The 25,350-nt window shown below is 37.7% G+C and overlaps 1 protein-coding gene across 1 annotated transcript in view; it reads right to left on the bottom strand.

Moving 5' to 3' along the window:
- Positions 1–5,261: 5,261 nt before the first annotated feature.
- Positions 5,262–25,350, bottom strand: part of Nfat5 (nuclear factor of activated T-cells 5, tonicity-responsive) — an 89,536-nt gene continuing 69,447 nt past the window's right edge. The window contains exons 11-15 of the mRNA XM_013012842.1: positions 21,456–21,539; positions 15,348–15,496; positions 12,106–14,584; positions 10,717–10,956; positions 5,262–10,045 (exon numbers count right to left, since the gene is read on the bottom strand). Coding sequence (XP_012868296.1) covers positions 10,721–10,956; positions 12,106–14,584; positions 15,348–15,496; positions 21,456–21,539 — 2,948 coding nt within the window. The 3' untranslated portion in view covers positions 5,262–10,045; positions 10,717–10,720. The remainder of the gene's footprint in view (positions 10,046–10,716; positions 10,957–12,105; positions 14,585–15,347; positions 15,497–21,455; positions 21,540–25,350) is intronic.

The raw sequence follows: 25,350 nt of genomic DNA, 5'->3' as shown, positions 1-25,350 counted from the left end.
TGAGAATCTTATGACACAGCAGATGCTCTTAGGCCATGCCCATGCCACCCCACCTCCCTCCCCTCAGCTCCATTCCACCCTTCCCCCCTCCCCTCAGCTCCATTCCACCCCCCTCCCCTTCAGCTCTTCTTGCTTTAGCCAGCTAATTTTTCTTTTTTTTGAAGAGTCTAGAGTTATGGCCCAGCCAGCCTGGACTGTGAGCTTCCTCTTTAGGCTTTCCCCATAGCTGGGATGACAGGAGATGGAGTCCTGTAAATGTGTTGCCTTGGCTGGCCTCCAACAACCACCTATACGTCCCTCTCCAGAGTAGCTCCAATTACAAGTGTAGGCTACTGCGTCCCCAGCTTGCTTACAGTTTTTTTTTAAACGTAAGTTACTGTGTTAGCTCAGGCTGGCCTCAAACTAAAGATCTTCCTGAATCAGCTTGCTGATTGCTGGATTACATCTGGCACAGCGTAGGCCTCTTACCGGTTTGAAGCAACCTGAGGTAGGGTCAGCATTTTGGCAGCCATATCCTGTTCTAGCCTCACCTTCAGATTGACGTTTTCTCTCTATATTGTTTCTGAGGGAGAAAAGTATATAATCTTACATTTATACTATTAAATTTCATGTGGATTTTCAGTGCTAAAAAATTGCCTAAAGACAATTTTTAATTCTCTTTAGAAGGGTAACATTGTTAAACCATAGTCATAGGACAGCTTAATAGATGAATACATTTAGATGTTAAAAATTGTCATGCCTTCTTAAAATTTGGTAAGAAAGTGTATATTGTCTAAAGCAGTTTATTATTTACATACTACATTCATATCTACCTAGCAACTTTTCCTTTTCTTTCCTAACCTCCCATGCATAGTTCCTCCTCCTTCACCTCTCCCCCAATCCATGCATCACCTGAAACAATTCTGAGTATTACTGATAGGTAGTTGTACTTACCACACTCTGGTAAACAGATTTATATCTGTGGAAATAACTACCTAAAAGAAGTATGGAACTGAGGAGTGGAGAGACTTAGCTTTCATCTAATGTGCCTCTGTGTAAGTATTGCTTTGCAAAACATTAAAAACAACAACTCGGTGGCTCATGCCTGTAACCCTAGCTACTCAGGAGGCTGAGATCAGAGGATCACAGTTCCAAACCAGCCTAGGGAGGAAGGTCTGTGAGACTCTTATCTCCAATTAACAACCAGAAAGCTGTATGTGGCACTGTGGCTCAAGTGGTAGAGCACTCACTTTGAGCTGAAGAGCTCAGGGACAGCACCCAGGGCCAGAGTTCAAGCCTCACGACTGACAAAAAAAAAAAAAAGAAAGAAAGAAAAAGAAAAAAAAAGCTGGAGCTGGGACTATGGCTTGGTGGTGGAATGCTTGCCTAGCATGCATGACGTCTTGGGTTTGATTCCTGAGTACTACATAAACAGAAAAACGTGGAAGTGGTGCTGTGGCTCAAGTGGTAGAGTGCTAGCCTTGAGCAAAAGCAGCTCAAGGACAGTGCCCAGGCCCTGAGTTCAAGCCCCAGGACCGGCAAAAACAAAAAAAAAAACCCCAAAGGCTGTCATATTTTTATTCCTCCTGGCAAGCAAAATAACTATCAAAAAGATTTCTGCATCTCACCTCCTTCCAAATGATTCTGTAAATGCAGCTGTGTACTTGGTGTTGTTCTAATCTCCTGTTTGTGCACAGTTTGACAAAAAAGAAAAGACTTACCAATGCAAAATGAAAACTTTCAATGTTTTATTTTTGACTGCAGCTGTTTACAGAAATATAGTTGCAAGTATACAAATGTTCCAATAGAAGCAAAATATCTTTTTTAATATTTAACAAGTTATCACAGATAGCTAAAAACATAGATGCAAATGAAATTCCCCCAGAGAACAAACTGAAAATATCAGGTGTCAGTGCTCTGAAATCCCAACTATGAAAGCCATATACACAAAAATGTAACTTGTACATCATTGCAGGACAATGGAAGAAGGCAGTTCAGTGGTTGATCAGTGTGCTCAGGTAAATAAAATTAAATGAAAAAATTTAAATGGCAGAATGGTAGCTAAATCACTTGAGAACAGGTTAGTGAAATATTCATAGCATATTTATTGAAACACTAAGTAAAATAAGTGACTGGGACTCAATAAGATTGCCTAAAATGAATCACTTGGAGCTTATTAGAAGGGAACAAGGTGAGCAGATACATTCATTGGATTAAAAGAAATCAGCTCAAGTTCATTGGAATCAGTATTATTAGTAAGGTCACAATCACTTCAGTGCAGGACAGTTCTTTACTGGACACAGACATCTGATTCCAAACTCACTCTCAAACATCAGAGCTCATGTGTGTATGTTTGTATGTATGCGTGTGTGTTGTCCTGAGGTTCATTAAATAAAATAATAAATCACTACAAACAGGCAAATAACTTCTGTGTGTGTGAGTGTGTGTGCGCGCACGTGCAAGCAGGGCTGATATGGTTAAACAGAATTTAGAAGGAGGTATTACAAACTGAGGTTGAACAAGATCATGGCAGAATGCTTTGGGTACCAAAATACACTATGAAGTCGTGAGGAAAGGAACGAAAAAGGAGGAATGTAACTAGAGCATCTCTCAGCAGTCTGCCAGCACCGAAGTTTGTAGAGCATGCCACTTCCACTTCCACTGCTAGTGTTAAGGAAGCAGCGGTGAATTCAGAAGTGAGAAAATATAAACTTTTCTTGAGAAAAGTAAATTTTCCTTTCATGAGTTACTAGTTGATGATTTGGTAAACAGTACCAGCTTAGAATAATTATGGAGGTGCTGAATTATTATACAAGGAAATAAAAATGAGTAAGTCTGCTTGTGGTTAGAGTATACTCACTACCATGCATACAACTAAGAAGGGAGAAATGCCCAAATTAAATAATGTATTATCTTGTTCAATACTTTAGTAACTCTTATCTGAAGCATAAAACTTCAAGGATAGCTCTATCTCTACTGCAGCATTATTATTATACTAAGAGCAAGTTACTTTTAAAGAAGTTTTAGTTATTAAAAGAAAAAATTAAGGTGCTATGTTGGCCTGGCCAGCCACCATATTTCCTATCTCAGATACAAATGTCATTATGAGGAATGGTAATTTTGTTCCTAGCGCTGGTCTAGCCAGAGCAAAATTGTCATCTGCTGGTAAAGAGGCAATGGAGAGAAAGCTTGTACTACACTGCCCACAATGTACCCATTTTTCAGATAAACAGGAGACATTAGCACCCATCAATTGTTATTAGCTACTCAAATGTTTTAACAATTCAAAGAAATATAGAACATTGCACCTATATATTTAAGTCTGTCATTTAATGTAAACTTCTTAGTAAGTGGCAAGAAAATGCCCAACTAAGTTAACTGAACTATTCTAATTGTATATGTGCATAAAATATATGTATTTTTTAGGCAGTACTGGAGAATAAATTACCATTGCCAAGACATTGTTATAGGTGACCAGATTAAGATGAATTCACATAAAGAAAAACATGTAACTGCATCTCCAGGAGTGGGAAATGATTAAACTTCTCTCACCAGATATAGTTTATACCAGTGATTCTCAAACTTTAATGCATATTAGAATCACCTTGAGGGTCTGTTAAAACAGACTGCTGGACCCCATTCTAGAGTCTCTGACTCAGTTAAAGTTTGACACAAAGTCCAAAAATGTTTCTCTCTAACTGGTTTCCAGGTGATACTGATGGTAGCTGGTGGGCTGAGGACAATACTTGAAAAACCACCAGTTCAGATAATCTAGTAGAAAACTATGTTCTATAATGCTCTCAAATACATAACACAAATTATACAGCAAGGGGGTTGGTTTTAATTAACTCCCAAGCATATGGACTAGCAAGTAGAACATTTTAATGTTTCTAAAATAATTTGCTAAAGTGTAATCATTTCTCTTTACAGTCCTTTAGAAAACATCCACTTAACACTTATACCAAGTCTTTAGGAAACAGCCACCTAACAGCAGGTCTGTTACCAAAATAAAAGAGACAGTATTCTAAATAGTTGAATATGTATTCATTAAGAAGGAATCATCACCGTACAGTATTATTGGCTTCTTTGGAATGATATAAGTGCATATTGTCAACAAGGAGCTAGGAATATTGCATAAAGGTTTCCAGTCTTCAGTGCCACTAACAGTCATGACAATACCTGCAGGGGGAAAGCAGCTCTACCACAAAGTCCCTACTGCCCTTCATCTGTTGATGGCACTTTTTTCAAGCACCACCACTGCTGCAAGAAGCCAGAATTGAAGCAAAATTTAGAAACAAACACATACACATATACACACAAAACCCAGGACACTAAATCTAACTATCTGGTAGAAGAAATGATTATTTTAGGTCTGAAGAGGCTCAATATTTTCTTTCTAGTGAACAGGTTCTAGTGGGCAAGATATATGATTAGAATGAACTATGGTATCCCACTTAGTTAGAAAAACCGACACTACAAAGCCTTACTTACATGTTACTGATTTACTTTTATTCATCTAGTTAAGATCAGAAAAGATGTTTTAAATAGTTCCTGAAATTTAACATTTGGGTGCAGAGAATCTCACAGATAACAATACTTCCTAGCATTCAGGTACAACCAATCAATAGTTGGTTGAGATAAAGACAAATTTATAGTTGATTTATATAAGCACAAATGGTATGATCCTATAATCTTTTACTTGCTTTCCTCAAAGGACCAATTTAAAATTGTATCTTTTGGGTGTTTTTGTTTTTTGCCCAGTGTTGAGACTTGAACTCAAGGCTAGCACTCTATCACTTGAACCACAATCTACTTTCAATTTTTTTGGAAGTCCATGAGACTTTCCTACTCAGGCTGGCTTTGAACTGCAATCCTCAAATCTCAGCCTCCTAAGTAGCTAGGATTATAGGTATGAGCCACCAGAGCCCAGCCTCTTCTGTTATTCTTAAGTCAAAAAAACTTACAAAGTTATTTTCTAGGGTAACAAAGTAATAAGAGAAAAGAAGCCAGGTATCAGTGATTCTTGCCTATAATACTAGCTACTAGAGAAGTCAAGATCAAGAAAATCATGTTTGGAAGCCAGCCCAGGCAGAAACTCCTGAGACCTGTGCCCCCAACAACAACCAACAGCTGGACACACTGGCCCTCAACTTTTATCCCAGCTATGTTAGGAAGTATAACTAGATGACTGAAGTCCTGGCCAGCCTGAGAGAGAGAGAGAGAGAGAAAGAGAAAGAGAAAGAGATGAGAGAGATGAGAAAGAGAGAGAGAGAGAGAGGGGGGCAGGGGGGGAGGGAGGGGGCGGGAGTGGGAGGAATGACTAAAAGCAAAAAAGGGAAAGTTGGAATCTGTTAAAACTAGTTGTTTCTGTGTTTTTGGCAACAGTGAAAAGTAGAATTTAAGGGGCACAATCACAGTTTAAAAAAAGGCACTTTTCCATAAATATTTAATCTAGGTATAAAATATTAATGTAAAAAATTTCCTGAAAGAGCAAGAGGGGTAAAAAGAGAATTTTATTAATGAGTGAGGCTTAGAATGACACAAAAGGAATTAGACTTGAACATATCTAGAGCATTTGGACAATTCACAAGTGATATTATAGACAGAATTCTGTTATCTACATTATGAACATTAATCTCCAAAACTGAGCTCTAGTAACAAAATCAGGAAGAAAGAAAAATCTTTTTGATATATAAGATCCTGCTAATTCACTTTTATGGGTATATACTCTGAGTCCTTTTTTTTGGTGGTGCTGGGGAATCAAGTCCGGGCTTGCACATTGCTAGGTAAGCGCTCTAGCAGTGGGCTGCATTGAGTCATAAGTTATTTTTCTACTTTATCTGCTGAATTGCCGTTTTTTTCTTTCATCAAGTTCCTCCAAAGAGATGTAAGATGGCTGACTTGGTTAAGAATAAACCTAAGATTCATAGTAAAGCTAATGGGTCTCATAATTTTTTATTAGTTAAAACAGCCAGGAAATAGATATAACAGAAACTCTCATCATATAAATAGAAAATTCTCACATTACTCCTGTTTATAACTATCTGAATATTGAAATTATTAGGTCATTTGTTTTGGTCCTTAATTATTGATGCATCTAAGATTTTACTTTTCCAAAACAATACTTTATAATAGCTTTGAGGGTCAAAAAAGCCAGGAACAATGGTATGTGTCTCTAAGTCCCAGCTACTTGGGAGGCTGAGGCCAGAGGATCAGATAGTTAAAGGCTAACCTGGGCAACATAATCAGGTTCTGTATCAAAAATTAAGTAAAATAGAAGGCCAAAAATAAAAGGAGATAGAAAAAAAAGGCCAAAAAGATCTATTGTTTTTATTCTGGAAGGACACAGATACAACAGATACAACTACTTCCTTATTTTCTTTGGAATTATTTTTCTAACATACATTAGTTGAGGTTCTGAGGGGCAAGAAATAAACATTAACAGAAAATTCCCAACCATAGCACATGATATAACAACAAAAACAGATATGCACTGGCGAAATAACAATATGATACTCCACAAGTATAACATGACAAAACTTAGAAGCAAAGTATGACTTCTAATTGTCTCCTCCCCTTGGTGTGGATATATAATGGAATGATAATAAGGAATAACACATATATACACACAAACACACATAGAGATAAGCTCCAAGTATTTATGAGTCACTGAAAGCAAAAAATTGAATGTATTAATATAAAGAAATACAATGTGATTCACAGTTTATTTAGGTCCTTCTGCCAAAAGTCAGTCATTTTTGTTTCCAAGGCCTTTGGTGGCACACTGAGTCTTTCCCATATGTAGCTGTAACTTGTAACAGTAATTGGGAAATCACATTATTAGCACAAGTATCAACCACTGAGCTAACTTTTCAATAAGAAGACAAATACTCTTTGTAACCAAATTATATGTTCAGAATGTTGTACTTAACATTGACCTTTAGGGGTTGGAAACATTTAACAAAGTAAAAAAAAAAAAAAAAAGAACAAACAAGAAACCCCTATCATTATTGAATAAGAATATGGTAGCACAGCCCTTGTATAAATAACCACAAAATTTATGAGAATAAAAATTGGGTTTTCTGTCTCCATCCCATGAAACCATTACAGTTCAGGTGTATGTTCTGTTCTAAACTTAAGGTATTATAAAACAGAAAATTGGTCCCGGTGACTTGGCATTGCCAGTCATCACTGTATGGAGATAAGCCTCTTGCTTAAACCACAGAACAGACAGAAATCACCACACAAGCCAGTCTTCTTGCCACCATTTCATCCCAAGTATAGTATCAACAAACATTCTAATCAGATCTTGGTGAACAAATAGGCTTATTGAGCCTTTTATGTGATTTCAGAAAAAAATAGTTTACTAATTCTATTTTCTTTTTTTTATTCCTTCTGGGATTGCATTCTCTGACATTATAGGGAATTCTCTAGGGTTAGAATTTTACATTTTAAAACTGAAGCACTGGTTTGTGTGGCTGATCCTTCTTAAAACCTGAACTATATTGGATAATCTTTCCTAATCCCAGGGGAGAAGAGATGTATTGAGGAAAATACTTTTGGTTAAGAGAATTTATAAAGTAGCTTGCTCTAGGTATTACAAGATGGGAGAAATGTTATTAAAATTACAAATTTTTAGTGTCTTTATAAATAAAAGGCATAGAATACAGAAAGCCAATTAATATTAATAACAATAATAAAATATTAAATATATAGTGAGCAAAGACTGAATGGCTCATTCTTATAAAACACCATTTGACACAAACTGCCTCAGTAGGTTTCCTTACTCTTTCACATTCATCTGAGTGAAAGATCCAGCAAACACACTGTAAGTTGCCTTTAGCCCACTTAATAACATCAAGGAACTGCCTGATGGAATGGCTACAGATGAACAGGTCATTTGTTTCAAAAGGTACTTAAATACTCATAAAGACATAACAAACCCCCCCTCCCCTGTCACTGTTATCAGACGCCACGTTGTGGTAGAACATCAGACAAACTCACAAATTTACCACAAAAATGTGTGGCAAAAAAAGAATAGTTTATATATATGTATATATATAAATTTCTATATTTATGCCAATGTACTCACTCAGTACAAATAGCAAAATAGTATACCATTTCCTAAATACAAAATATAGCTTTCCAAAAAAATGAAACACACATTAGATATAAACCATCCAAAACTTGAACGATTGAAAACTGTATTCAAAATTAAATGACCCAGAGTAGGTCTCTTTCTGAAAGTTCCCTTCATATCGGCCAGAAGCCTGTACTACTGAAAACATAATTCAATGCCTCTCAATCAGAGAGAGAAAGAAAGAAAGGGTTAGGGGTGAAGGGGAGGATATATGAGAATGAAGAGAAAACACAAATTAGAAAAACAACACATTCAAAGAGCAATGAAGACCATCACAAAGGGGGAAAATCTGGCTGTATAAAAAAAAAAACAAAAACCCAATGCCACAACTCAACTAAATGTACACAAGAGGAAAGGGGAAAAAGAAAGAGAATAAAGAACAGAAAAGTAGCCTTCAACAACCATTAACAGGCTATTTTTTTTATACATTTAAAAATAAATGGATAGGATACCAAAATATTTTATCAACATATAGAATCCACACACAGTTGGCTTGACACTGCATGGACAGCTTTCCACATGCCAAAAGGAAAATGAGATAAGCACGTGTCCAGACACAGGTGGTAGTTAGAAGCAGGCATCCCATGGGTGGCAAGAACACCCAAAACTGTATAACTAATGCTACAACTGCAAGTTCCGGAGTGTATTATTTTGCTCTTTATAGATGTTACACAAATCAATTCTTCATTTTAAGTCAATAATATGACCCTGTAAAGCCTAAGGCTGTGGGAACCATCAGGTTAGTGACACTTCAAACTGTAAAGCACTAAGGTGATGAGTAAATGATACTCACTGCAGCTCAGGGAGAAGTGATGTTTCAGAAATCCTTTAAGTTTTTTTTTTTTCAATGAAAATTTATACTGTGTTCTATAGAGGGAGAATTTTGATAACTTCAGAACAGCACCGTTCATGGAAAAAAAATTTTTTTTTCTCAAAAAGCAACTCTCAATATTTCCTAAAAGAACTGTGCTGCAGGATTTCTAGGTCACCTTGGATTGAAGTGGCCTTTTTCTTTAAGATGCTACAGAGTCACAAAGCCATTAGTATATTAATAGTTCTCTACAATGAAGGGAAAAGTAGGTAGAAAATAATACAGATGAATAGAAAAGGGATACCAGCCTAAAACTGAGTACAGAAGAAATTAAACGCAAATTACTGTCAGTTTAAACTACTGTAGGAGGATATCAGAACATAATTTACCATATATTACCCCCTTCATTTTTCAGAGCAAAATAATGATTTTTCTATACATTTATGGCTATACCCCTTAGTAGAAACACAGAGAATAATCCTCTGAAAAATAAAAATCAGTAACATTCCAGCTGTCCCCAGTTTTGTATGTCATCTGCCTTTGTGTTTAATCAAGAGTCCTCTTAATACAGCTTATTTGTCAGAAAGTTACCACTTCAGTTTCTTTATAAAAACTGAAAAGAAAAAAAAAGATTCCTTCACTTTGGCCAACAGCTGTGTTCTTTATATTGAAAAAAAAATCACAGCTTTAGTTATTATTGAGCCTCACTTTTTCACAAGCCACTACTTGACAAAAATAATGCAGGAGAGAGAATAATGAACAACAAAAGTAAACATGTCAGATAGTATTTTCTAACAGCAATAATAACTGAGTGATCTAGCCTTTAATTTGACGCATACTTTTAAAGAAACTGTGCCTAAGGAAATAGCAACAATTATTTCCGTCAGCTGGAAACTCTAAAGATTCTCAGTCATAATTGTTATTAGAAATATAAACTGAATTTGTTAACATTGGTGGCTAGTCACTGCAATAGGCAGCACAGTGTGCTCTTTTGCAATCAGAGTAAAATTTATCCATTTATTCAAATACAGTTTTTTATATTTTGCTTTAGTAATCTTCAAGGAACCATTAAGATCTCAGGACATCTTGGAATCATGATTTTCTTCAGGAAATATCTGAAAACAAACAAAAAAACCTCACTAGGTAATGGAAGCATTTACAAGGTGTTTGTCACAAAGAATAATCCCAAAGTATATTGTGTTCTTATAAATGCAGCATTTTTTTTTGTTTTGTTGCTGGTCCTGTGCTTGAGCTGGGGGCCTGGGCACTGTACCTGAGCTTTTTGGCTCAAGTCTAGCATTCTACCACTTGAGCCACAGCTCCATTTCTGACTTTTTCAGTTACTATTGGAGATAAAAGAGTCTCATAGACTTTCCAGCCTGGCCCAACTTTGAACCTCAATTCCCAGATCTCAATCTCCTGGGTAAACTCAGATTATAGGAGTGAGCCACCAGCACCCAGCTTAAATAGAGCTTTATCATATTTATTCTTTCAGACTATTCTTACTTAATGCTTCCTGGAGACAGGAGAAATAGAGCATTACCATATTCTATAGTAGGAGGGAAATACAATGCATCTGTCCAATGTCTCAACTTTCCAAAGCAAAGAAATATAGAGACCAAAGGAATGCTCACTATTCACAATTTATTAAAAGTAAAAAAAGTACCATCTTGTGGAAAACCAGATTTTAAGGCTCTAACAGTGTTACTATTTAGCACAAATCTGTTAAGAAAAATTAAATTATTGATGCTTTTCAGTAAGAAGTCAAAAGTTATTATTCACTTACCCAGTTAAAAGGAGCCAGTCAAGTTGTTTCCTTGGTTTTGCAATGAAACAAGCAGATCAATCTTTTCAATATTCTGGTTAGTGTTTATAGAGGATGACAGAGGAGAATTCTCTGGCATCTGCTGAGAAAGAAGTGTCGTCACAGGTGACTGTCCCTCACTTTGTGGTTGGCCTGGCTGACTTATGGCCATTAACTGATCTGGCAATGTAGCTGGTCCAGAGGTTAAAAGCTGGCTACAGTCTGAAGGCACAATGAAAACAGAAATGACTTGGTTAGTCAGGATTCACAAGAAAATATTTATTAGTTGCCAGGGAAATTCATTATTCTTTTTTTTTTCTTTTGGTCGGTCATGGGGCTTGAACTCTGTCCCTGCACTCTTCAGCTCAAGGCAAGAGCTCTACCGCTTGAGCCACAGCGCCACTTCAGGTTTTCCAGTGGTTTACTGGCAGTAAGAGTCTCACAGACTTTTCTGCCCAGGCTGGCTTTGAACCATGATCCTCAGATCTCAGCCTCCTGAATAGCTAGGATTACAGGCGTGAGCCACTGGCACCGGGCAGAAATTCATTATTCTATGCAAAACTAAAAGTGAGGCATTTGACAATATAAGAAAAAGGTTTTTTTTACTGATAGAAAAATACCAGTTCAATGGAGCACTAGTGATTCACACCTGTAGTCCTAGCTATTCAGGAGGCTGAAATCTGAGTACTGAGGTTTGAAGCCAGTCCCAACAAACAACTTATCTCCAACTAATCAGGAAAAAAAAAAAAGCGAGAAATGGAGGTGTAGCTCGTGTTAAAATATTAGCCTTGAGTGAAAAAGCTAAGCGACAACACAAGGCATTGATACAAAAACAAGCAAGAAAACAAACTGGAGAGACTGGAGATGTGACTCAAGTGGTAGAGTACCCGTCTACAAGTGCAAGGCCCCAGTACTGACAAAAAGCAAAAAAAAATAACCTATCCAGTCCTACATAATTCCTTGTTATATGAACCTTAAAGGTGGGTATCTACTTACTTAGAAACTACTTACTTTAACTAGCTGTAATTGGACAGTCTGTTTTTTCTTAACTTTTCTTTTGGTACTGGGGATCAAACCTAGAGTGTGGCACTTTCTAGGCAAGTGCCTAGACCTATTGGACAGTCTTCATTCATTGTCAAGTTTACAATAGCAAACATAGCATTTTTATTCATTACCATTATGTTTCCAATATCCTTGTGGAGGATAATCACTATTTTATGTGTGGAAATTGGGCCCACATAGGACAAATAACTTTCCTTGTCTTTTATTGGTAGAATTCTAAATACAATCTGTATTCTTAAAACTGCTTTACTCTGCTTCCTTTTCAATGAACATTGGAATGGAGTAATGAGAAATTAGAAAGTTTCTTACTATTCTGAATGCCAAATAAGAACATTCCTGAAGTCTGCTGAGATGAGCCAGGAGAATTCTGTAGCTGGTTCATTGTACTTCCTGCAGTGCTGTGAAATAAAGTAGCCTGAGACTGGGGCGAAGAGGTGGCTCCTTGGATCCCAGGCATGTTGTTCTGAGGAGAATAAAGAGGAGACTGTTGCATGTCTGGTTGGTTTATACTGGTCTGTAATGCAGACATGGATGCTGGAGAGAGGAAGAGTGTCACTTGCTGATCTTGAGAACTAGGTGACCCTTGAACCAACTGAATCTGAGGAGAGCTATGGAACAAGGAAGTCTGTGATGACTCAGACTGAGTAGGACCTGGGTTCTGAAGTGATGAAACCGTGGGCTGATTCTGAAACTGCATGGGTTGCTGATCTTGAGTCATTGGAGCCATATTACTTTGTTGGTGAAACATGGACTGGTTCTGTTGCTCCTGGCTAGCCATTGGATTCTGGTTTGGGCTGAATATCATGTTTGGTGGTGGTTGCTTCTGAGATGCCATTGAAGCCATGGTATTCTGATTACTGAATAAAATACTCTGTTGTTGTTGCTGTTGCTGCTGCTGTTGTTGCTGCTGCTGCTCCTGGGATGGAGAGTTACTCTGCAAAGCAACTATGGAGTGCTGTGACTGGAAAATTGTTCCTTGTTGATTCTGAGGCATTGGATTAGGTGGAAGGGAGCCCAGGGACACCTGGGGCTGAAATAAACCTTGCTGAGAGGGTTGTGCCTGGTCTTGGGAAAGCATAGGGGTCTGGATGTGTGAGATTGGAGCCTGCTGTTGGAAAGCAGCTTGCTGTTCAGAATTTGATGTTGACTGAAGTGGAGAAATTGAGTTCTGTGCCGCAAAAAATGAAATCTGTTCTTCTTGGGCTACTGTGTTAGTCTGAAGATTATTCATAGGGCTCTGGGAAAGAAATATGTTGGGTGACTGCTGGTCCTGTGGAACTGAAGAGCCCTGTAACACAGTGATAGTATTCTGAGAGTGAAACATCGGAGGCTGCATTTGTTCAGAGGATGCTGTAGAAGTCTGACCATGGACAATAGGATTTGGACTATGAAAAATAGAGCCTTGAGTTTCCTGGGGAAGGTTCTGGGCATCAGCAATAGGATTCTGAGGATGGAAAAGTTGAGCTTGTGAATGAGAAGACTGCTGCAAAAAATTCCCAGATTGAAGTGACATCATCTCACTCCCTTGCTGGAATAAACCATTACCTTGCTGCTGGGTACCACTATTTTGAACACTCATCATGCTTTTTGTGGATGTAAAAAGGTTAACTTGAGATTGACTGTCCCCACTATGTTGCATTTGGACCATTGTCTGAAAGACACTATTCTGAATCTGTTTTGCTTGTGATCCAGTTTCTTCTCCATCTCCTGAACTTGATGTCTGAAATATGGTAGTGCCTGGGGTAGCAACCTGTTGTGTGGTGGTTGTAGAAGTTTCATTCCCAGAAACTGCAGGAGGAGAAGAAAACAATTCACACTGCATTTGCATATCCTCATTGGTAGATAGTGCACTCATCATGTGAGAAGGCTGTTGGTAAACTGGAGATTGTTGAAGGCTTCCGTTTGCTGAAGCAGTTGAAGGGAATAACTCTGACTGAATTTGGGCAGCAGCCTGGCAAATACTCTGTTGCATCTCCATCACCATTGCGGCTGATGATTCCATCACCTGCTGCTGCTGCTGCTGTTGTGGATTAGACAATGCATTTTCAGCCTGTGGACGAACACTTTCAGCTCTTCCAGGCATTAAATTATCTGGTCTGGTGTGAACTGCTGGCTCTGTTGAAGAAAACATTCCTGGGCTTACACTATTTTGAATTTGACTGACTTGTTGAAAAATGTCTGCACTAAGTTGTTCTTGAACATTCTCATTACCATCTGGAGCAGAAAATAAAACTGAAGATAACTGTTGTTGGGCCTCTAAAACTTGCTGGACCAAATCAACACTTCCACTGCTGCCACCAGCATTACTGCCTGTAAAACTTCCTGCTTGCAACTGCTGAATAGTGTTCTGGAGCTGACTCACACTATTTGGTGATGGGAAAATATTTGATGATATCTGCTGCTGTAAAGTCTGAGCTTGGTCTTGCAGTGGGGACTGCTGCTGTTGTGATGCCTCATTCAGCTGTGACAAGTTAACCACTGTACCATCTGACTGCAATACTTCTCTAGATTGAGCTTCTCTTGTCTGAAACTGTGTAGCCTGCTGTAGTAGTGTATCACTGCTGGGCAGCTGATTAGAGGCAGAAGCTGGGAAGGTCCCAGGCTGTGAGATGTCTTGTGTTTGGATAGTTGTCAGGGTCTCTGGGTTGTATGCCTTGGGCTGAAGCTGCTGTTGCTTTTCATTCTCTGATGGTAAGTGGGAAGACGATGGTGATGGAAAGGATCCAGTTCCTGCTATGTTAGAAATATTCTCTAAATTTTGCTGAGTTGATCCAACTGACTTCGTAGTCTAAAAAATAAAAATCCCCAAACAATATGTACATATAAATATTAAATAAATATATATGCTACTTAAAATTACTACTGTAAAATATATTTAGAACCAATTTTATTTTTTTTATCATTGAAAACAGGTTCAAGATTGACTCACTATGATAATGTAACTTCTGATTTTCAGTATTGTAAGACAATCTAATAGGAAAGCAGAAGAAACAGCTACTGACATTCTTAGGCAAATTACAGGTAATTAAGAGAACATTAATTCTATAGTTCATTAATACCAAACTGAAAAAGAAATCATTTTGTGGATTATCAGTAACACTACAGTAGAAAAAGCAACTGAAACAGAGAGGAGTTACAGAAAAGCACTGGAGGAAAATTGAAGTAAAAATGTTTCTACTTCACGAAGTGCTATTAAATTAGTACTTTTCCTTCATTTTTTTGAGACAAGAGCTTCCCAATTTTATCCTAGGTTGGACTCAAGATTGTCCTGTCTTAGCCTCTCAATTGCTGGGATTATACATATGCTACCATGCCCAGCCATTAGTACTTATCAATACTCCTTATCCCACAGGTATTAATTCCTCCATTTTTCAAATAGATACAGAAAGTTGCTTTGCAAGCACTCTTGCTAAAGTTCAAAGCATTGACTTTGAAAACAAAATTCATTAAGTATATGTAATGCAAAGTAAATGTGAAAAAAACAAGAAAAAGTAAACCTAACAATATTGTCTCTGAGGTGAAAATTTGGGGCACTAGTCAATGTAACTTACCTTAAAAATAGGGGAAGATCTTTTTTCTGCTGTTACTTCCATTGGAGTAACATCTTCAGTCTTAATCATACTGCTTGATATGAGTGGAGTGATCAGAGCATTAGGAAGAATATTTACCTTATCTAAGTTACATCCAGTAGTTTTCATTGCTGCATACAAATAAATACCCACACAAAAAAGAAGACAAAGAAATTAATATAAATGTATGTTGTGTGAAATAAAATCACTAAAATAACTCTATAATTTGACAAGTCATTATCGATGTATATACATACATATACATTGTAGTATACATATTTATGCTACAACGGTAGCCTGATACAAAGAAGTGTATCAATATTTACCTTCCCTTTTTAAGTATACTGATTTCTTCTTTTCATATTTCAAAGTACTTTTATGACTGTTGAATTATTTCCAAGTGACTTAGCAGTTATTTGCAGGGGAAGTGCAGGAAAAAGTTTACTTATACTATTTTGACCTAGAATTCATGATTATACTCTAATGAGTCTTTTTAACAATATCAAGTAGCATGAGAGATGCTACCATCTTTTCTTTTCTGCATTTCAACATGTATTTATTGAGCCTTACAATGTGCTGAGCACTGTTCTAGGCTGAAGACCCTGTGAAGATTAAAATGGGTACTGGAAATTATAGGCCAGTAAGGGATGAAAAAATAATAATAAAGTGTATATACCACATATGGAGAAAGAGGCTCTTTTAAACAAATTCTGAAAATCTTTTCTTCTTCTTTTTTTTTTTTTGGTAGCACTGGGTTTTGAACTCAGGGCTTTGTTTGAACTCAGGGCTTTGTGCTTACTTGGCTTGCTTGCTCAGCTGCAATCCTAACACTTGAACCAGGCCTGTAGCCTTCTCTTGCTGTTTTTTTTTTTTTTTTTTGGGTCCGGTCATAGGGCCTGAACTCTGGGCTTGGGTGCTGTCCTTCAGCTCTTCAGCTCAAGACTAGCACTCTACCACTTGAGCCACAGCGCCACTTCCGGCTTTTTTCATTTTGCTTATGTGATGCTGAGGAATCAAACCCAGGGCCTCAGGCATGCAAGGCAAGCGCTCTACTACTGAGCCAACTTCTCAGCCCTTCTTGCTGGTTATTTTTGAGATGGAGGCTCACAGATGTTTCTGGCTTTAACCTCAATCCTCCAGATCTGAGTAGCTAGGAATTATAGGTGTGAGCCACAAGCACCCAGCTAAGAAAGATACATTTACCATCCCAATGCTTATTTGAACAATGGAGAACATTAGTATTTATAGTTTATTCCAAAAAACTTTAAAAGTTTTTCACCCATGCAAAATAATAATATTTGAAATTTAGGATAGCAGTTTTTTTTTTTGTTTTGGGTCCGGTCGTGGAGCTTGAACTCTGGGCCTGGGCGCTGTCCCTTAGCTTCAGCTCAAAGCTAGTGCTCTACCACTTGAGCCATAACACCACTTCCAGCTTTTTTCTTTTTGCTTATGTGGTGCTGAGGAATCGAACCCAGGGCCTCTGGCATGCAAGGCAAGCACTCTACCACTGAGCCACCTTCCCAGCCCCATGTATTTTTTTGTCTGTTTGTTTAAATAAAAGCATGTTGCCAACAGAGAGCATTTAGCTCAAATATAAATGCTTGATTAAAATATGAATTAAAACCTTTAACAGGCCAGGTATTGGCTTTTATCTGTAATCCCAGCACTTGGGAAGAGAAGCGGGGAAGGAGGCTGAAACAGAAAAATCTTGAGTTCAAAGCCAGCCTGGGCTATACATAGTGAGACCCTGTCTCAGAAAAAAATAAAATCAGTATATCACACACACGCAAAAAGACCTAAGAAAGCCCAACATAGTAGATAGTGGCACATGCCTATAATCCCAACTCTTGGAAGGCTGAGGTAGGAGAACAAAGAGTTTGAGGTAAGTCTGGGCTACAGCAAGGCCTTGTCTCCAGAAGGAAAAAAAGATTTTTAAGATAGTGCCAAGATTTTTGTGGGGAAACCTAAGTTGCAATCACTAATGTTTTCTTTAGCTCAAACCATGAACAAATCACTCACTGTCTCTAATCCTTGGCTTATTCACCTGTAAAACAACTGAACCGAATTATCTTTATGGTTCCTCTAAGCTCCTAAATTTTCTCATGTATTTGTAACTAGTTAGAGAAAAGAATATACTCCCAACTGTTCTTTATGCTCACTCAATTAACAACTCCTTACAAAGTCAAAATACAATGAACAAACATTTTATTCCTAGGTCTTAAACATGCAGATTTTTTTTTTTGGGGTCCGGTCGTGGGGCCTGAACTCTGGGCCTGGGCACTGTCCCTCAGCTCTTCAGCTCAAGGCTAGCGCTCTACCACTTGAGCCCCAGCACCACTTCCGCTTTTTTCTTTTTGCTTATGTGGTGCTGAGGAATCGAACCCAGGGCCTCGAGCATGCAAGGCAAGCGCTCTACCACTGAGCCACCTTCCCAGCCCAACATGCAGAATTTTTGTGCAATTTATTGGTTTATTCTCCAATCTTCTTGTACCTATCCTAGAAAATTTTCTAGAAACACCAAGAAACCATTAACAGCAGTATATACACATACTGTACCGTATACTTCATTGAGTTATTTGGTATTATGGATATACATATACCATTGAGTAAAGCTTTCTTTATAGAGAAAACCATTTTGGGGTATAAAGTTCTAAATTGCATTGCAATGGATGGCTATTTATAAGAGCCATCCTTTATGCTCATAAACTGACAGACTGAACTGAAACTCCCTTGATTCAACTACTTAAAGGTAATTTTAAAAAAAGCATCCTTCAAGGATTACTGCCATCACACAAATTTAAAAATCATTGATGCTTCTTAGTCTTCATCATTATAAAGTATAGCTAATTAAATCTCCACACAGCACTTTAACTCAAGAACTAAAGCCCTGATTTCAAGGAATCATAAAAATAAACTATTTGTCAAAGAAAAACCCTAGTCCTGAAACCTGTTTTTTAAAATTGGTCAGGGATTTCTAATTGTTATATTTATTTATATTTTATTTGTTTTAGGTAGTGTCTCACTAGTCTAGCTGGCCTCAAACTCACTAATGTAGTCCAGATGAACCTTGAACTCATGATCCTCCTGTTATAGCCTCCCAAGAGTTGGGAATTATAGGCATGTACTCCCACGCCCAGCTTTAATTGTTGTAACTAAAACAACAAATGTAAAGTTTAAACTGGTAAAATTTAGTATCCAATTTTGCTTCATAAAATTATATTTTATCAATTTCAATATATAGATAAAGCAATTATCAAAATAAGAGGGTCTGAGTCAGGTGCTGATGACTCATGCCTGAAATTCTAGCTACTCAGGAGGCTGAGATCTAAGGATTATGGTTTGAAGCCAGCTTAGGCCAGAAACTGTGACTTTTATCTCCAATTAATCACTAAAAAGCTGCAAGTAGAGCTATGGATCAAGTAGTAAGATAACTAGCCCTTGAGCAGAAAAAAAAAAGAAAGAGAGAGAGAGAAAGAAAGAAAGAAAGAAAGAAAGAAAGAAAGAAAGAAAGAAAGAAGAGCTTAGAAAGTGCTCTGTAGCTCAAGTGGTAGAGCGCTAGCCTTGAGCTGAGGAGGGACAGTGCTTAGGCCCAGAGTTCAAGCCCCACAACTGACAAAAAAAAAAAAAAAAAAAGCTTAGGGACAAGTGCCCAGGCCCCTAAGTTCAAGTCCCAGAACCAGCACATGTAAAAAAGAGTAATAGCCATGTCTTTTTCTTTGGCTGGTAAGATTTTGATTGAAGTACTAAATGTTTTTACAAAGTCTGGAATTCTATGAAAGCAATATCCTATTCTGGAGAACAGGATAACTAAAAGTTGGCAAAACTTAGGCCATATTATTATGGTCTGTTTATTAGTACTAAGATATTAGTTTTATAAACATCTGAATTTTTTTTCTCTGATATGTTTATACTGATGCTCAGTTAGTTCTTTCTTTTCTTTTCTTGCTTTTTTTTTTTTTTTTTGCAGTACTGGGGTTTGTACTTAGAGCCATGTGCTTGTTTGCCTGCTACTTTTACCACTGAAGCCAGGATCTCGGCTATTTTGAAAATGGGAGTCTAGTGGACTTTTCTACCCAGGCTGGCTTCAAACTTTGATTCTCTGGATTACAGCACCCAAGGGGTTACAAGCAACAGCCACTAGTATCCACTCAACCAACAGTATTTTAAAAATCCTAACTATGTGAACTTGGGCAGAGTATCTAACCTCTCTGAATGTTTTTCTCAGCTATAAATGTGAAACACTGTATTATCAATATAAGTAGTTTGGAAGATCAAACAAGATAATGCCTGTGAAAAACTTAGCATACTGACTACCACTTAATATATGCTTGACCAATGTTAGTTAGTTATCTATAGATCTGTGAATTTTTCATCAGTTAAATTTGGTAACTTATTAAAAATTGATAATCTTAGTAGTTAATTTACTACTTCACAATTCCTCTTTAAAGTATGTTGGAAAAATGTTCATGGCAAAAATTAGCATGGTAAGCTATACTGAACCATTCAATATGTGAATGTTGAAATTTACTACAGACAAAAAAGGTGTCATTGTATTTAATAAAACTCATTAAGTGTACTGTGCCTTTTGAAAGCATTTAAAAGTTAATTATTAATTACTAAATAAAAATTAAAATTAATTTGACTTAATCAATAGGAATTCATGAAAATATAATTTAGAAAATGATTTATTATTTATGAAAATGTAATTTAGAATTTAGAAAAATTTAAGGGCAGGATTTAAAAACCATTCCCTTAAATAATCTGTGCTTTCACAATAAAGGCATAAATGCTTCATTATTGTAAATCAAAGCTATAATCAAAGTAGAAATCTGTTCATCTGCCCTACCAGATTAAAATATACAGGAAACAAGTTTATGTTCATTCTTTCCTTTTTCCTCTCTTTCTCCTTTTTTTCCCTTCCTCCCTTCCCTGTCTTACTTTTTTTTTTTTTTTTTGAGACAGCATCTCAACGTGTATCCTGTCCTGTCCTCAAACTCTCAAAGCTATTGTCTCAACCTCTTGATTGCAGGGATTAAATGTATGCTCTATGTCTAGCTTTTTACCTTTAAGAGTTTTAATGTTGGGAAATAAAAAACCAAAAACTCCTGTAGACCAATGTATCTTTTGTTTTGGTGTTTTGATACAACTCAGGATGTCCTTGAACTTGTAATCATCCTGCCTTAGCCTTCAATTATTGTACTGAATGAGGGAACATATCAAGTTGAAAAACAAGTGTAAGGGTTGGGAAGATGGCTCAGTGGTAGAGCACTTGCCTTGCATGCCTGAGGCCCTGGATTTGATTCCTCAGCACCACATAAGCAAAAAGTCAGAAGTGGCGCTGTGGCTCAAGTGGTAGAGCGCTAGCCTTGGGCTGAAGAGCTGAGGGACAGTGCCCAGGCCCAGAGTTCAGGCCCCACGACCAGACCCCCCCCCCAAAAAAAATAAATAAAAACAAGTGTAAGCATTCAGTAAAAAAAACTTAAATTGGTTCCAGTACTAGAGGTTGAATTCAGAGCTTTACACACTCACGTGGCATTTTTTGTCAGTTGTGGGGCCTGAACTCTGGGCTTGGGCGCTGTCCCTCAGCTCTTCAGCTCAAGACTAGTGCTCTACTCCTTGAGCCACAATGCCACTTCTGGCTTTTTCTGCTTATGTGGTGCTGAGGAACTGAAGCCAGGGCCTCATGCATGCAAGCCAAGCACTCTAACACTGAGCCACCTTCCCAAGCCCCAAACTTGGCTTTTTTTTTTTTTTTTTACTGACAGCTTGCACTCTACCACTTGAGCCACACTTAATTAAGGTCCAGCTTTTTTTCTGGTTAAGTAGCAATAAGAATTTCTTGGACTTTTCTGCCTGGGCTGAATTAAAACTACAGCCCTCAGATCCTAATTTCCTGAGTAGCTAGGATACAAGCATGATGAGCCACTGATATCTGGGAGCATTCACTAAATTTAAACAAATACTTATTTTACAATATGGAAGATACCCTGCTATGAGTTACAAATACATAAAATAACAAAACACTAAGGTTTCCTAGAGAAAATAAATGGGATCACCTAATTGTAATTTTGAGAAAAATCAAGTTGGTACCTTTCATGGCCTCTTCAAAAGAACAAGGTCTTGCTGGACTAGATATTTCCTTCTTCACTTTTATATTCAAAGCACCAGCTGCTGCTATTTAAAAAAATAAAGTTCATGTATTTATTTAAATTTATTCATCCTAAGAAATGTGAACCTTAAAATTCTGTAATTGGAATATTTTATCATAGAGCATCATTAACTTATTTGTTTGGCAGAAATTCTATGCTGAGATTATTTTTTTGTAACAAGTAGTTACAAAACTCACTAATCTCCAAGTGACAAAGCGTATGATCACTTACCAAAACAAAATCCTCCTTGTGACCTATACATGTTGACAGTATCAGCTCAGTAGAAGACTGATATAAAATCAGTTAATATTAGAATACTAGCAAGAAAATTTTCATTTACTTAGATATACTAAAAATGCTAATTTGAAAATATTAGTAAATGTTTAAGTTAAATCAAAACAACTGTGATGAACATACTAAATGTGTAATAGTATGAATATTTGGTAATATTTAGGAAAATAAAAAAAAATAAAACTTTTACTAGCATTCCCTGACAGCTGATGGGATCTAGTCACATCAATTAAATCTTCTATGACAACATTGAATTTAATAAGCCCAGTAGGAGAGATAATTTCTAAGCCAGCTGCCAGTGGCTCATGCCTGAAATCCTAGCTACTCAGGAGGCCAAGTCTCATAGTTTGAAGCCAGCCTAGGCAGGAAAGTACATGAGACTCTTATCTCCCATTAACCTTGAGAAAACTGGAAGCAGCACTGTGGCTAAAAGTGGTAGAGTGCTAACCTTGAGCAAAAGAGCTCAGGCACAGCACCAGGTCCTGAGTTTAAGCCCCACAACCGACACCCTCCCCATTTCCCCACCCCCACACACAAAAAAGAAGAGATCATTTCTAAATGATGAAGTTAAATAAACTGCAAATAAACTAAGTCTGGTCCAAATGTTACACACTGATTTTCCAATGCATTTTGATTAATTAAGTTGATGATTTTTTGAGACAAGGGCTTGCTATGTTGTCCAGGCTAGCCTTAAACTCTTTACTCCAGTGTCATATACTTCTGAGTGCTGGGAGTAATTGCAAAAATCAAAAGATTTAAGAATAGAAACTAATACCTGGAAAAAATTATAATTTCTACTTTTTAATTATTACTAATTTGTTTATAGCAGCAAAAACTGGTATGAACATACCATTCCTATAAGAATCACCAATGTAGTGCCAAAATAATGTCTAACTTGCTTTCTGTGTCTCAGACTCAAGTACAAAATTAAAGATACTTTAACATTTAAGCAAATGGCCTAAGTACACAGAGCACACACATAAAATGCATAATCTAGTGCTGTACAGCTCCAGAAGGAACATTACAATTGGCGCTGTGTGAAGCCAGGATATGCTCACTGAGTCCTTTCCCCAATCCAACCTTTGGACCATGTTCTAAGTACACAGGAACCTTGAATATTGATTTTTGATGGACTGAACGTATGGAAATATTACAATGAAATCCATTTTCCCCTCCTTTTTTTTGGTCGTGGGGCCTCAACTCTGGGCCTGGGCGCTGTCCCTCAGTTCTTCAGCTCAAGGCTAAAGCTCTACCACTTGAGCGACAGTGCCATTTCCGGCTTTTTTCTTTTTCTGCTTATGTGGTGCTGAGGAATCGAACCCAGGACCTCATGCATGCAAGGCAAGTGCTCTACCACTGAGCCACTTTCCCAGCCCCTTCCCTCCTTTTTTAGTACCAGTGAGAGCCTTGTGTTCTACCACTTGAGCTACATCTCCAGTCTGACATTTTGCTAATTAACTTGAGATGGGACTTGTGGACTTTTTTGCCCAGGCTGGCTTTAAATTGAAAGCCCAGGTCTTCTGAGTAGCTAGGATTACAAGAATGAGTCAATAGTCAATAGTGCTTTATACAATGAAACTTTTTTTTTGGTTAGTCCTGGGGCTTGAACTCAGGGCCTGGTCACTATCCCTGAGCTCTTTCGATCAAAGCTAGTTTTCTATCAATTTGAGCCACAGCTTCACTTCCAGTGAGACCCATTTCATATTACAAATGTATGTTAACTCAGAAATTAAAAAAGTAAAAACAAATAATACTTGGTCTTTGAGTATAAACTAGTATTCTTTCTCCTATTTTTTTTTTGGGGGGGGGCAGTTGTAGGGCCTGAACTCAGCCTGGGTTGAGGAATCAAACCCAGGGCCTCAAAATACATGCAGGGCAAGCACTCTACCACTGAGTCCTTCCCAGCCCCTCTCCTATGTTCTTTTTTTTTTTTGGTCAGCCGTGGGGCTTGAACTCTGGGCCTGGGAGCTGTCCCTCAGCTCTTCAGCTCAAGGCGAGCGCTCTACCACTTGAGCTATAGAGCCACTTCTGGTTTTCTGGTGGTTTATTGGAGATAGGAGTCTCACGTTCTCTCCTGCCCGGGCTGGCTTTGAACCGCGATCCTCAGATTTCAGCCTCCTGAGTAGCTAGGATTACAGGAGTGAGCCACCCGGCGCCTGGCCTCTCCTATGTTTTTTGAAGCCAGAATAATTCTAAATTTTAAACTTTGCCTTTTTGGTAAAAGTTTTTACTTGTGACCTTTTATTCTGTGACAAATAACAAGGGAATTTCATTCATGCTATAAACTGTCTTGCATCTTTGTAGCACACTAGTGAAAAATAATCAATGTTGCAAATTTCAATTATGACTAAAAAAAGGAACAAACAAAATGGAAAAAAAAAAGTAATTGTTAAGACTAGGTGTAACTCTGCTTTAGTTACTGTTTCTCTTTTTTTTCTTAGATCTTGAATTCAGGGACTTGCACTGGCTTTGTTTGCTTGAGACATGCTTCCAGACTAACTTTTGCTGGTTAATTAGAGAGGAAGTTTTGTATTCTTTTCTCCCTTCAGGTTTCAGCCTCTTGAAAAGATAAGATTACATGCATGAGAAGTTGGTGCCTGATCTGTTTCCCTTTTTTTTTTGTCTGAATGGCCCAGGTTGGCCCTGAAATCACAATCCTTCTGCCTTTGCCTCTTAACTGTTAGGATTACAGATATGTGCCACCAGCCTGTTTTTCCCTTTCATTTTACATTTTTGAGGCAGGGCCCAGGTTGGCCTGAAATTCTTGGGCTCAAGTGATCCTCCTACCTTAGCCTCTTGAATAAATGTAACAGAAACCAAGCCTAGACCAATGTGATATGCAAAGAGTTTCCATTTCTAAAACACTCTCCTACCTTTTGTCCTCTTCAGGCAACTAAATGAATGCAGGCAATAATTTGTAAGTCACTCTTTTTTTTTTTTTTTGTCAGTTGTGGGGCTTGACCGCTGGGCCTGGGCACTGTCCCTGAGCTCTTCAGTTCAAGGTGTTGCCACCAGCACCCAGCTGTAAGTCACTCTTTAACCAGATATATTCTAAACTTTTAACACATCAATTGTTCCTGATAATTTTATTTCTAAAGCTTTTATTTTACCTAAATGTTAAAATTTTATTTAAAATATTCATTAGCAGTCTTTGACACTTTCATACTTTCAATTACCACACCAAATTTATCTCCTACTCCTCTCAAAATGCACCCCCAGGGCCAGGGCTGTAGTTCAGTGGTAGAATACCTGCTTACATTCATGAGTCCCTGGGTTCAATAATCATCCACACACACACACACACACACAAAAACATCAAGCTAAGCCAGGTGCTGGTGGTTCACGCCTGTAATACTAATTACTCAGGAGGCTGAGATCTAAAGATCTAAGTCCAAAGCCAGGAAAGTCAGTGAGACTCTTATCTCCAATTAATCACCAGAAAACCAGAAGTGGCACTGTGACTCAAAATAGTAGAGTGATAGCTTTGAGTGAAACTCAGGGCGTGTCAAGTTCTACAACTGACAAAAAAAAAAAAAGCTAAATCT

Source organism: Dipodomys ordii, unplaced genomic scaffold (assembly GCF_000151885.1).
Source record: "Dipodomys ordii isolate 6190 unplaced genomic scaffold, Dord_2.0 Scaffold18, whole genome shotgun sequence".
NCBI classification, from domain to species: domain Eukaryota; kingdom Metazoa; phylum Chordata; class Mammalia; order Rodentia; family Heteromyidae; genus Dipodomys; species Dipodomys ordii.
Note: the sequence above shows the minus strand (reverse complement) of the source record. Positions and strands in the feature narration are given on the sequence as shown.